We start from the raw sequence: 13413 nt of genomic DNA, 5'->3' as shown, positions 1-13413 counted from the left end.
ATGGAGAAAGGTAAAAAAATCCCAACAGTTAGTTCCCTACTTGTTTGAGAAATCTTCCAAATAATTATAATTCTTAAGATAGAAATGTCATTTAAATTGAGAGACTTAATTATAATTTAAAATTAATTTTAGGGACACCTGGGTGGCTCAGAGGTTGAGCGTCTGCCTTCCAGCTCAGGGGGTGATCCTGGAGTCTCGGGATTGAGTCCCTCATCGGGCTCCCTGCATGAACCCTGCTTCTCCCTCTGCCTATGTCTCTCTCTCTCTGTGTCTCTCATGAATAAATAAATAAAATACTAAAATATAATAATAATAATTAAATTTTTTAATTTTTTTTAATTTTTAAAAATTTTTTATTTATTTATGATAGTCCCACACAGAGAGAGAGAGAGGCAGAGACACAGGCAGAGGGAGAAGCAGGCTCCATGCACCGGCAGCCCGATGTGGGATTCGATCCCAGGTCTCCAGGATCGCGCCCTGGGCCAAAGGCAGGCCCCAAACCGCTGTGCCACCCAGGGATCCCTTAAATTAATTTTAAATGTCAGAATTGAAATGTGAATTGAAATCCCCCCCATTTTTGGATGTCTGTTTCACATTAATGATTTGAAATAACTAATAAAAAATAAAATAAAATAACTAATCATATTATATATTGTTTTGTAAACTGATTTTTTTTCTTTCAATGTATCTTGAATACTTTCTATTCCTTAACTGTTTTGTGGAACTAGTGTTTAGAATTTTTTTTTTTAAGATTTTATTTATTTATTCATAGAGAGAGAGAGAGAGGCAGAGACACAGGCAGAGGGAGAAGCAGGCTCCATGCACCGGGTGCCTGACATGGGATTCGATCCCGCATCTCCAGGATCGTGCCCTGGGCCAAAGGCAGGCGCCAAACCGCTGTGCCACCCAGGGATCCCGGAACTAGTGTTTAATGATAACTTTAGGATTCCATTTTATGGATGTTTTTTGTTTTGTTTTTTTTATTTTATTTTATTTTATTTATTTATGATAGGCACATAGTGAGAGAGAGAGAGAGGCAGAGACATAGGCAGAGGGAGAAGCAGGCTCCATGCACCGGGAGCCTGACGTGGGATTCGATCCCTAGTCTCCAGGATCGCGCCCTGGGCCAAAGGCAGGCGCCAAACCACTGCACCACCCAGGGATCCCCATTTTATGGATGTTTTATTTATTTATTTTTATTTATTTATTTATTTTTTTATGGATGTTTTATAAATCATTTAAGAAGTGTGCTGTTGGGTAGTAATGTTCAAATTATGTGAGCAATTTCTTTGACAGGCTTTCTGTGTGCTATTACTTACCTGACTTTTCACTTTATGGTCATGTAGGATTTCAGAGAGAGGAACACTTAGGAATATGACATTGACTTTTACCAGGTGGGTTACAGGTGACACTCTGAAGTGTTTGGCTGAATTTCTGAAGGATTTTTACAGTATAAAATAGACCTCTCTGCTCTTTTATGCCAAAAGTTTCATCCTCCTGATCCTTCTTTTGGGTGAGAGTTTGAGAAATAAATTAATGATAATTTCCTAGAAAACTAAGATTACAAAAACCAAAGTTATTTTAATCTCAGTAAAGAGTGACTAACACTAAAAATTCAGAAGTAGTAATATCAGCATGTTAAATGTATGGAGTTTAAATATCAAAAGAAATAGCTCAGAAAGATAGGCCTCTAGATTTGGAAGCTAGGAGAAAGGATAGCAAGGATGGAATTTTGGAGTTTTTTTTTTTTTTTTTTTTGTGATATAAAACTCCTTGTAGAGCTGTTTTAAATTTGTCCAGGTGTAAGTGATACAGACTTTTAGAGAACAAAGATCACCTGGGATATCATCAAGTAGAGGCAACACAAAATTTTATTCTACCTCCATTCACAGACTACATATACATGTATGTTTATGTGTGTGGTTTTCCTGTCAAATACACAATCACAGTACAAAACTATTTCCTTACCTACCTTCTCCTAGCGATTTCCATGACATTAAGTAAGAATTTTGCCTTCTATTTTTAGTGTTTTTTTATTCTAAAAAATTATTTTTTTCAAGATTATTTATTTTTTTAGTAATCACTCAACGCCGGGCTTGAACTCATGACCTGGAGATTAAGAGTCACATGCCAGCCACTGCGCCAGCCAGGCACCCCTATTTTTAGTTGGTTTTTAGTGCCTTTGTGTGAAGGCCAATGATTTAACCTGCTAAAGGATATTTAGGCTCTTTCTAGCCTTTTTTCCCCATCATAAACACTTTTCACACACTGTTTCATTCTTTCTATATCATACCATGAGTGTCCATTTCCCTATAACTTTAGTAATGAGAAGTATCATTAATTTTTCAAATCTGCCAATCCAATTCCTTTAATATGCATTTCCTTAGTTACTAGTGAGTTTTAACTAATGAGTTATTTCTACTTTCCAGAGAATTAACCATGCTTAGGTTTCACAAATTCACTTTTCCCCAGCCTGGGTACCAAGAGAGATGGGTTGATAAATGAAATTGTGCAGGTAGTATTGATGATTCTGAACAGGCAAATGATGACTGATGAGCTCTGAGTTCACCCTTCCTCCAGGTAGGGATCCCAGTGTTCAAGTATAGTTTTGTCATAATAAAGACTGCTAGAATGTTCTATGCAAGTAGTTCTCAAATTGTGACATTGTGACATTAGGACCAGCAACACCAAGTATCACTTGGGAACTTTTTAGAACTGCAAATTCTCAAGCCCAACCCCAAACCTCTACTAAATGCCAAACTCTAGGAGTGAGGCTCTGCAAACTGTGTTTTAATAAGCCCTCCAGGTGATTCTGATGCACACAAAGCTTGATCACCAAACTTTGTTGCCTGTTGTGATTTTATAAAATCTGAAGGGAATTTAAAAATCCTTATTTCCAGGTCACACTCTGTACTGATTATGTAGAATTTTTTTTTTAAGATTTTATTTATTTATTCATAGAGTCAGAGAGAGAGAGAGAGGCAGAGACACAGGCAGAGGGAGAAGCAGGCAAGCCTGATGTGGGACTCGATTCAGGGTCTCCAGGATCACGCCCTGGGCTGCAGGCGGCGCTAAACTGCTGCACCACTGGGGCTGCCCTCTGTACTGATTAAATAAAAATGTTTGGGGGATAGGAGCCAGGCATCAGTATATTTTACAGATCTGCAGGCAATTTGAGTATCTAGCAAAGTTTGGGAAATTCTTGTCCATAGTATTTTTTATTTTCAGGTTTAGGGAGGCCAGCCACATTCCTGAGTCTTAGAAGTTCTGGGTCAGATGATGTAACAACCACTTCTCGGATGGGAAGATGGGAAGATGGGAATGGAGGGGGATGGATCTGCTCAGGACAGACCTGGACAGCCCATGCTCGGGTCCATATCAGCCACCGTAGAGTAGGGGATTAACTGGAAACCCACCTGCTAAAGTGCCTTGACATGAGCTTCCATGCAAGTCTCTGTCTGTCCTTGTGCAATGGATTTTCCTGTGCTTTTGAGGAGGACTTATATTTTTCTAAACTACTTTCTACCCCTCATAACTTGTCTATGTGTTGGAGTGGGGAGGAGCATAGGAAGGGAGAGTTAGTGTAACATTTTAAAATTTGGGAGCTCCAAAAAATTAAAAATTAAAAAATTAAAAATTTAAAAATTAAAAGTAAAATTTGGGAGCTCTGAGGCAATTTTGTTCTTATGGCTTCACCTTCCTCTTGCAGTTCTAGCTTCTATGGATTCTGCTTCTTCAGTAAATGAACTTTGAGGAAAACTGACCAGTTCTTCTAATCTAAAATCATGGCTCATGTAAGTTGTTTCTGTTTGAAGTACTGTAATTTTTTTCAGATTATGTGAAAATTCTCATTAGGTATCCTGAAACTTCCTAACAGAGCCCCATCCAACAGCTTCTCCCATTCTAGTATGGGATGGAACCAGGCAGCCCAGTCCCCACCCCTCCCCCCAACCACGTGCCTGTCTCTTCTCCACCCATGTTTCTGTGCCTGTTGACCAAATTATTTAGTGTATTGACTGCGTGTTCAGTCTTTGTTTAGAGCAGTGATAAAATAGAAATAAAGGCCCTAGAGGGTATTATTTGATCTGAGATTCTTAGTAGTAGAGAACACTAGAGTAGCAATGTACAAAAGATTATAATGTGAGCTACCTATGTAATTTAAAATTTCCTAGTAGTTGCATTTTTAAAATATAGAATTAGTGCCTTAAATGCAGTAGGCAGCATGTCAGTCTCATAAAAAGTACGGAATAATATGCAAGGCACTTAACATAATCTGGAACTTTTTTGTAGTCAGATTTTAAAAAGTAAAAAATAACACATGCAGTTAATTTTAATGTTTTATTTACCTCAGTATAGCCATATACACACACTTGCACATATATGTAGCCCAAATGTTAGCATTTCAGAGTGTGATCAACATGGAAATTACTGAGGTATCTTACATTGTTTTCTTTCTAAAGTTTTTTATATCTGGTATGTATTTTTTAATTACAGAGCATCTAAGTTTGGACTAGCCACAATTTAAGCACTCAGTAATCACATGTGTCTAAGCCAACATATTGGACATTGCAGCTTCAGAGATTTTGTGTATCCTAAATTCTAAATATAACTTAATATATTTAAAAATATAGAAATACCCAAATAAAATCATTTATTTATTCATGAGAGATACAGAGAGAGGCAGATGCAGAAGCAGGTGCCCTGTGGGGAGCCCAATGCAGGACTCAATCCCAGGACCCTGGGATAACTACCTGAGCCAAAGGCAGACGCTCAACCACTGAAGCACCCAGATACCCCCAAACTCCAGTTTTTAAAAATAGAGATTTTTATGGCTTATTTGGAGGAAAATAAATCCATCTTTTTTTTTTTTTTTTTTCCTAATCATTGAAGGAAAAGAGTTTAGAATGAAGCACATTTATTGAGAAATTTTTTAGGCCCATTGCAAGCAGTGTTCTAATGAGCACTATTTCAGTTAATTGTGGAAATTCTGATTAACTATGTAACCATATCTAGAAATAAGTAAAATTAGGTATGCCGTGGTACATAGGAAGTTTTTTCTTTAGCAGTGGTTGGCAAACTACAGCTTGTGAGCCATATTTGTCCCTTGGCCTGTTTTTATACAGCCTTTGAGTAATTTATGCTTTGGAAGAATTGTTTAAAAAAAGAAGGGAAAGGGGAAGGATATGAAACAGACCGTATGTGGCATGCAAAGCTTAAATATTAACCCTTTAGAGAAATAAATAATTTTAGAAATAATACATGGGTTTGTCATTTCAGCATTTGGTGATGTTCAGAGATGTGGCTGTAGACTTTTCTCAAGAAGAATGGGAATGTCTGAACTCATATCAGAGGAATTTGTACAGAGATGTGATATTAGAGAACTATAGCAACTTGGTGTCTGTGGGTAAGCTTATCTGTGTCATATAATTTGGAAATTCACAGGACTAAATTTCACTACTGTCTTTCTAGAAACTAGCTGAATATCTGCGTTGTAGTTGAGAGTAGGCACCTTGACTTATTAAGCATTTAAATAGCACCTTTAACTTCTCCCATAATCCAGTGACCTTATGTCTTTCTGTGCCTTTTATATAATTGCTCCCCTTTAATGACAGCTGGATATAAATCCTCAGACACTCACAGCAAAACCATTGTCAAAGAAATCTAGTTTCTTATTGCTAGAGATGGTCTATTATCTGTTAATTCAAACCTGCAATGTGAGTAGGAAGACTAGAGGTGTCCGCCTCCCCCCATGTATCTATTTAAAAAGCTTATACAATGTATATGTAGCTGAGTTGAATCAACAGTTTGTTAAAAATCAGGTGGACACATTCAATTTACCACAGTAGACATACTACCTTTTAATTATTTTCCTTTTAGCAAAATAGCAAAAATACTTAATAAAAGTACCTAATAAGTATAGAGTTTACTATGTACTAAGCACTCATGCAAGCACTTTACATTTATTAAATCAAATCTCACAACAGTTCAGTGGGCAGACATAATACCTCCTTTTCACAACTGAGAAAACTAAGGCCATAGAGACCCAGGTGGCAGAGGTGAGATTTGAAACCAGTGTTCTCAAATCATTACTTACTCAAAAAAACGCTAAAATTCATTACTTCCTCCCAAGAGACAGACTCTGTATGAGTTTAAATTACAATAAGATAATGTTCCTACTTTTCTGTTCTTGTTATGCCTTGTGATTGTGAAGTAACATTAATATGAATGCTTTTCAGTCCTGTTACTTTTCTTTGTTCTGCAGGCTCGATCAAGCTCATTCTTTCTTTATTATGTACCATTATGTTTTTTCAAGCAGGATGCTCCATTTCTAAGCCAGATGTGATTACCCTACTAGAGCAAGGGAAAGAACCCTGGATGGTTGTGAGGGATGAGAGAAGAAGGAGCCTAGGTGAGTAAGTGCCAATTAGGCAGATATGTGGTTATGGCATGGCACAGCCTGCTGGTTGGGAAGGAAACACACCCCATAGATGTTGCTAATGAAGAGAAGACCTGAAACCTGGGAAGAAAACATAGATCTCAGCAGGAGCCAGCAAAGAAATTTTATCTGTACTTCCACTTACCACTTGTTTCTTAACTCTCAAATTTCCCTGTCATTTCAGTGGAGGAAAACTTTCTTCCATAATGACAGCTATTTTACTTGTATTGGATCTAATTCATTTCTGGTTCATGTTCAGTATATATATTTCTTCATTGCTCTCTTCTCATGAAGTTTACATTGTAGTAGAGAAGTCATACAATACACAAACAAATGGATTACCAAATACCATGAAGTGATTAACTTCCGAAGAAATGTAAATAGAGTAAAATATGGTAGGTTAGGGCAGCCCAGGTGGCTCAGCAGTTTAGCGCCACCTTCAGCCTGGGGTGTGATCCTGGAGACCTGGGATCGAGTCCCATGTTGGGCTCCCTGCATAGAGCCTGCTTCTCCCTCTGCCTGTGTCTCTGTGTCTCTCATAAATAAATAAAATATTTTTTAAAAATATGGAGAATTATTATTATTATTATTATTTTAATATGGAGAATTATGATGGATGAATGGGGTAACTTTAGACAGGGTGGTCAGAGAAGAGGAACCAGTGGTAAGAGGTTTCATCTGGTCAAAGATGGAACCATTTGAATATCTATACACATAACTGCACACACACATTATAACATAAAATATGCTTAATTCCATAAATTCTTAGTGATACTAATAGCAAATTGTTCACCATTGGAAACTACTAGGGATTTAAGTTATTTGGGAAATATAAAGGAGAAGTATTCTCCTTTTTTTAAAAAGAACTGTACCAATATTAGAGGGATGGTTTTCTTTTTTTGTTTTGTTTTGTTTTGTTTTGGTTAAAGATTTTATTTATATGAGAGACATAGATAGTGACCAAGATAGCACAAGCAGGGAGGAGAGGGAAAAGCAGGCTTCCTGCTGGGTAGGAAGCCTGATGCGGGGGCTCCATCCCAGGACCCTGGGACCATGACCTGAGCCAGAGGCAGACACTCAACCGACTGAACCACCCACATGCCCCTAGAGGTTTTCTTAATAAAAGTATTCAGCGAGTAAATGAAAGATGACAGAATTAGAATATTATCATTTTGGAACCCATAATGAACAATTGGATCTGGGGCATTAAACAACAGTACTGATAACATCACAGAAATAGAAACAATCAGACATCATTCTTCTAATGAGAGGATACAGTATCACCTATGAAGTGACTCTGAATAAAATTGGTCCAAAGACTGATGAGGTTTCTAAAGCTAACTACAATTTATGAGAAGAAGATGGAGGAACATGTTCTACTGCACCTTGGGAATTAGCAAAATTAAGAAATGGGCAATGCTATAGGGTCAAAAAACAGTTTCTTCAACAAATAACTTACAAGGGAAATCTAAAGAAAGCAGGAAAACCTAGAAATTAAAAGACTTGTAAAATACCTATCAACCAGTTGTACTCTATGTACTTTTTTTGGGATCAATTTGCTATTTTTAAATTATTTAAAATCTTACATTTGAGACATAAATGTGAAATGTGAACACTGATTTTTGATAATCTTAGAGAATTACTGTACATTTTTTTTAAGTTTGGATATTGATATGATAAATCCTGTAAGTAAAAAAAATTAGTATATGGGATTTGCTTTAAATAATGTGAGAAGAGTAAATTGGGTTGTACATAGGCCTTGATTGGGCACAAGTTGGTGATTGTTGAAGCTGGGTCATAGATGCATGGATATTCATTATCTAATTTTGTGTATTTTAGAGATACTCTGTAGTAAAGTTTTATTTTAAAGTTATTGAGAGATCAAAAGAAAATGAGAGGTGAGAGGGTGATGAAAATAAGTATATCCAAGTCTTTGGAGGAATTCTGTCATAAAATCAGACACATGAGATACAGGAAATGTCTTTTAAGATGTGATCTATTAGAACATGTTTATATGTTGAAGAGGATGATTTCAAAGAGAGGAAAATTGATGGTGTAGTGATATAGGATAATTTTGTAAGGAATGGCCTTCAGTAGATGGGAAGGAGTAGGAGCCAATTTATGGAGAAAACCCATGCATATGACAAGGATATGGACACAGTTTGGTTGAATACTGTGAAGGGGAGAATACATATATTTCTTTTAATTGCTTCTGATTTCTTGTTGAAATAAACAGTAAGATTATGAGCAGAATGTGAGGATTATTTAGTGTTTTCCTGGAACATGGATTATTCAGTATTTGATCTGTATTGATTCTCAGGAGTACAACTCTGTGGTCATAGGGTTTTAATATTTACAGATTTCTTACTACATTAACTCTGGTGTTAATGTGATTAAAACTGCCTCTGTTATAAATCTATCCCATATCATCTTGTATCAACAAAAGAAAAAAGGTGGTTAAAGACATCTTGCCTTAGGAAACGAATCAATTTTATGACCAGGTAATATGCTCCTCATTGTCTTTAATTAAAGCTGATACTCTGCAAATGGAAATAACGTTTCTCCTTTTATATTGGTCTAATATTTTGCTTTCACATTAGCATTGTTTACTAAAGTTTTTGATTCAGTAGAATACAAACTAGTGTTTGGTTTATTAATTTTAAATGGTTAAATATTTTATAAATATTTTAAAAGTTGTGACATTAACATTTTTTACTATAGGCTAATCTTTTGATATTTAGTTCAGCCTTTTGTTTCATTATAGGACTAGCTGATTGTTTCTTTTTTTTTTAATTTTTTTTTTTTAAATTTATTTATGATAGTCACACAGAGAGAGAGAGAGAGAGAGAGAGGCAGAGACATAGGCAGAGGGAGAAGCAGGCTCCATGCACGGGGAGCCCGACGTGGGATTCGATCCTAGGTCTCCAGGATCGCGCCCTGAGCCAAAGGCAGGCGCTAAACCGCTGCGCCACCCAGGGATCCCTAGCTGATTGTTTCTTGATTAGATCACACAAATAATGCGAAGCCTGTTATTTCTAGTTTCAGTTTGTTTAAAGTAGAGCAGGAACCTAAAGTATTCAACTTTGTTTTTATAGAAATGATTGTCTTAGTTGCTTGCAGGGATAAAAACTGGCATAAACAAGTTTGGGAACAAATATGGCTGATGCTTTGTTTACAGAATAAGATTACAGCTCAGGGTTCATGCTGTAGTCTCCTAAGTGAGAATGTTCAACATGCCAAAGTTTTTTTGTTTTTGTTTTTGTTTTGTTTTGTTTTTTAAGATTTTATTTGATTATTTGAAAGAGGGAATGAGAAAGCGCAAGCAGGGGAGAGAGGCAGAGGGAGAGGGAGAAGCAGTTTCCCCACAGAGCAGGTGGCCCTGATGTGGGACTTGATCTCAGGAACCTGAGGTCATGTTCTGAGCCAAAGGCAGATGCTTAACTGACTGAGCCACCCACGTGCCCCGTCAACATGACAAGGTCTTAACCTGGCATATCTTTTAAGGGATGGGGCATTATGACAGTTGCAGGTCCATTATATCCACATCAGGAATGCTTTGTTTTTGTTTGTTTTTTTTTTAAAGATTTTATTTATTTATTCATAGAGATGCAGGGAGAGAAAGAGAGGCAGAGACACAGGCAGAGGGAGAAGCAGGCCCCATGCAGAGAGCCCGAGTGGGACCCGATCCCGGGTCTCCAGGATCACGCCCTGGGCTGCAGGCGGCGCTAAACCGCTGCGCCACTGGGGCTGCCCGAGGAATGCTTTGTTTTTTAATGAAAACCTTTAAGTTTTATAGGATGAGTTTTTTTATTTTTTAAAGATTTTATTTTTAAGTAATCTCTATACCCAATGTGGGGCTCAAACTTTTACAACCCTGAGGTTAAGAGTCACATGTTCCATGAACTGAACCAAACAGGTGCTCTATAGGATGAGTTTTATAACTTGTTCTACTTTGTGGGATGTGTGTGTGTGTTTGTGTGTGTGTGTGTGTGTGTGTGTGTGTATGAATATGGACGTTTTATCTTAATTTTTTGTATTTTTTGAATTTTTTGCATTGTCTGCTCATCACCTTTATTACTGGTGATAATTTGTATGAGTGTTTATGCTATCAACACTTTCTCATTTTTCTTACAAGTGTTTCAACCTTATTTTTATTTTGACTATGACTTTCCTTTTTATGTTTTTTTTAATGACTTTTTAGTTTACAAGTAAATCCTTTGAAATTACCATCTTCTGTAACCTTTGTCATACCTTTATAGCTGCCTACTTATTTACTACCATTATAATTTAGCTAATTATAGGTCATTTGATATATCATTTCTATATTATTTATCTTAAACCTTAAATTGACTTTTTTCCTAAAGGTCCTTACAAAGTTTCCAGTTTTTTATTGCTTTCTTGGGTAGGGAAGTGGAGACAGAGAGAAAAGGGAAGAGAGAGGAAAAAAGAGAAAGAGAAAGTGGGAGGAAGGAGGGAAATAATGGGAGAAGGAGAAAGGAAGACACACAGATTTCATAGTGACATTTTCTATAATATTCATCTCTCTGCTCATATTTTTTAATGTTTTTAGTATATACTTTTTATAAAATTAAAAAATTGTTTTTAGAGAGAGAGCAAATGCCTGTGAGTATGGTGGGGAGGTCCAGAGGGAGAGAGAGAATCCCTTTTTTTTTTTTTAAGGATTTAATTTATTTATTCATAAGAGACACACAGAGAGAGGCAGAGACATAGGCAGAGGGAGAAGCAGGCTCCCTGTAGGACCCCAATGTGGAACTTGATCCCAGGATCTGGGATCATGCCCTGAGCCAAAGGCAGACACTCAACCACTGAGCCACCCATGTGTCCTGGAGAGAGAGAATCTTTTTTTTTTTTTTTTTTTTTTAATTTTTATTTATTTATGATAGTCACACAGAGAGAGAGAGAGGCATAGACACAGGCAGAGGGAGAAGCAGGCTCCATGCACTGGGAGCCCGACGTGGGACTCGATCCCAGGTGTCCAGGATCGCGCCCTGGGCCAAAGGCAGGCGCCAAACCGCTGCGCCACCCAGGGATCCCGGAGAGAGAGAATCTTAAGCAAGCTCCGTGTTCAATGCAGAGCCCAATGCAGGGCTCAATCTCATGACCCTGAGCTTATGACCTAAGCTGAAATCAAGAGTTGAATGCTTAACTAACTGAACCACTCAGATACTCTAGTATATCCTTTTCTAAACAAATTTATTGGAACATAAATATATACCAAAAAACCTGAAGCCATAAGTAAACAGCTTACTGAATTTTCACAAAATAATCACATCCATCTGACTAGCACAGAAATAGAGGTTTGCTAGATTATTAGAAGCTCCCTCCTAACTCTTTCTAGTCTTTCCTCCCTACCAAAATTAACCACTATCCTGACTTAACAACTCTACATTTACTTTTTTTTGAACTTTATAAAAATGGAACCACACAGTATATCTTCATTTATGTTTGCCTTTGTTTACTCACCATTATGTTTATGAGATTGATCTGTGCTGTTGCATGTACTTGTATATTCATTGTCATTGCTATACAGTATTATATCATGCCAATATGTTTTAATTTTCATAGCAATTCAGATGAACATTTGTATTCTTTCCAGTTTGAACATATTCAAAATGATGTTCCTATATTATAGCCTCTTAAATTAGCATTTTATTTTTGAGAAGTAGTGAAGTCTTATTGCAAAATTTTTGAGAAAATATGCATTTCTTTGCTCAGATTTTTATTAGCTTGTTACTATGGCATAAACTCGTTCTTATGCCTGAAAAATCACTAAAATACTCTCTAGGTAGAACCTAAATGGCATTCGCTTTGAGGACTTCAGGGAGAATATAGGAGAGAGTATGAAGGAACAAAACAGGTTGAGTCTTTGTAATGTAGATGGGTATAGCTATATAAACTGAAATAGAGATAATATGTAGAACCTCTCATTACCTTGTGAAAACAGGGAGAGTTTACTCATGACTATGCAAAGTGAAAAATGAACTGTAGTGGAGATATCTAAGTGACAGTAGACAATGGGAAAGATGATCAGATGTAAAGAAATCACCATTTTTCACTTATATATTTGACTGAGATAGCTTAGAGGTGTTTTTGTTTCCCATCTCTATAGGAAATGATAAAAAATACATAATCAGTGTAATAAGGTATAAGATTAGTGGCAAAAGAACATATGCAATAACTGTTAGCTAATTTTGAGAATTTAATAATTAGTAATTACTGTATGTTATGGGTTTGTTACTCAGTGATAAATGAAAGGTTGTTTCTGCCCTTGGAAAGGTTTGAGGTAAGAAAATAGAATTTTTTTATTTTTATTTTTTTTTTATTTTTGATAGTCATACAGAGAGAGAGAGAGAGGCAGAGACACAGGCAGAGGGAGAAGCAGGCTCCATGCAGCGGGAGCCTGATGTGGGATTCGATCCCGGGTCTCCAGGATCGCGCCCTGGGCCAAAGGCAGGCGCCAAACCGCTGCGCCACCCAGGGATCCCAGAAAATAGAATTTTTTAAATGGTAAAATTTATTAATATGTATGTAACAACAAAATTGAAAGCGTTAAGAAACAAGGAACTTCCTACTGGGCTAGGAAGTAAAGGATGTAAATTAGGTGAAGTCAGCATGGGTCTGATTTTTAACATGGCACCTAAAATATGAAAGGAACCCAACTATGTAGAGATTGCAAGTTGGCTGTTCTAGGAGATTTAATAGCCAGTTAAAAGGTCAAAGAAGTGGAGAAATGATGACATATTCAAGGAACTGAAAGGAGACAAATGGGTAGGAATATAGGGAACAAAGGAGACAATGACTTGAGATAATATGGTAAACAAAGGTCATTTTATTCATGGTAAGGTGTTTGTACATTATTCTAATTAAAAGGAGTAATCCTTAAAAAATCTAAGTAAAAATTCTCAAACTTTGATCTGCCTCCAAATACATGATTACTTTACAGATTTTTAGCTCAT

General features: G+C 36.7%; 1 protein-coding gene across 1 annotated transcript in view; it reads left to right on the top strand.

Moving 5' to 3' along the window:
• Window positions 1-13413, top strand: part of LOC121479230 — a 60665-nt gene that overhangs the window by 4041 nt on the left and 43211 nt on the right. The window contains exons 4-6 of the mRNA XM_041734694.1: window positions 3710-3794; window positions 5278-5404; window positions 6314-6409. Coding sequence (XP_041590628.1) covers window positions 3786-3794; window positions 5278-5404; window positions 6314-6409 — 232 coding nt within the window. The 5' untranslated portion in view covers window positions 3710-3785. The remainder of the gene's footprint in view (window positions 1-3709; window positions 3795-5277; window positions 5405-6313; window positions 6410-13413) is intronic.

This window comes from Vulpes lagopus, chromosome 2 (genome assembly GCF_018345385.1).
Source record: "Vulpes lagopus strain Blue_001 chromosome 2, ASM1834538v1, whole genome shotgun sequence".
In the NCBI taxonomy this organism is placed as follows: domain Eukaryota; kingdom Metazoa; phylum Chordata; class Mammalia; order Carnivora; family Canidae; genus Vulpes; species Vulpes lagopus.
This window is presented reverse-complemented; position numbering and strand designations above follow the sequence as displayed.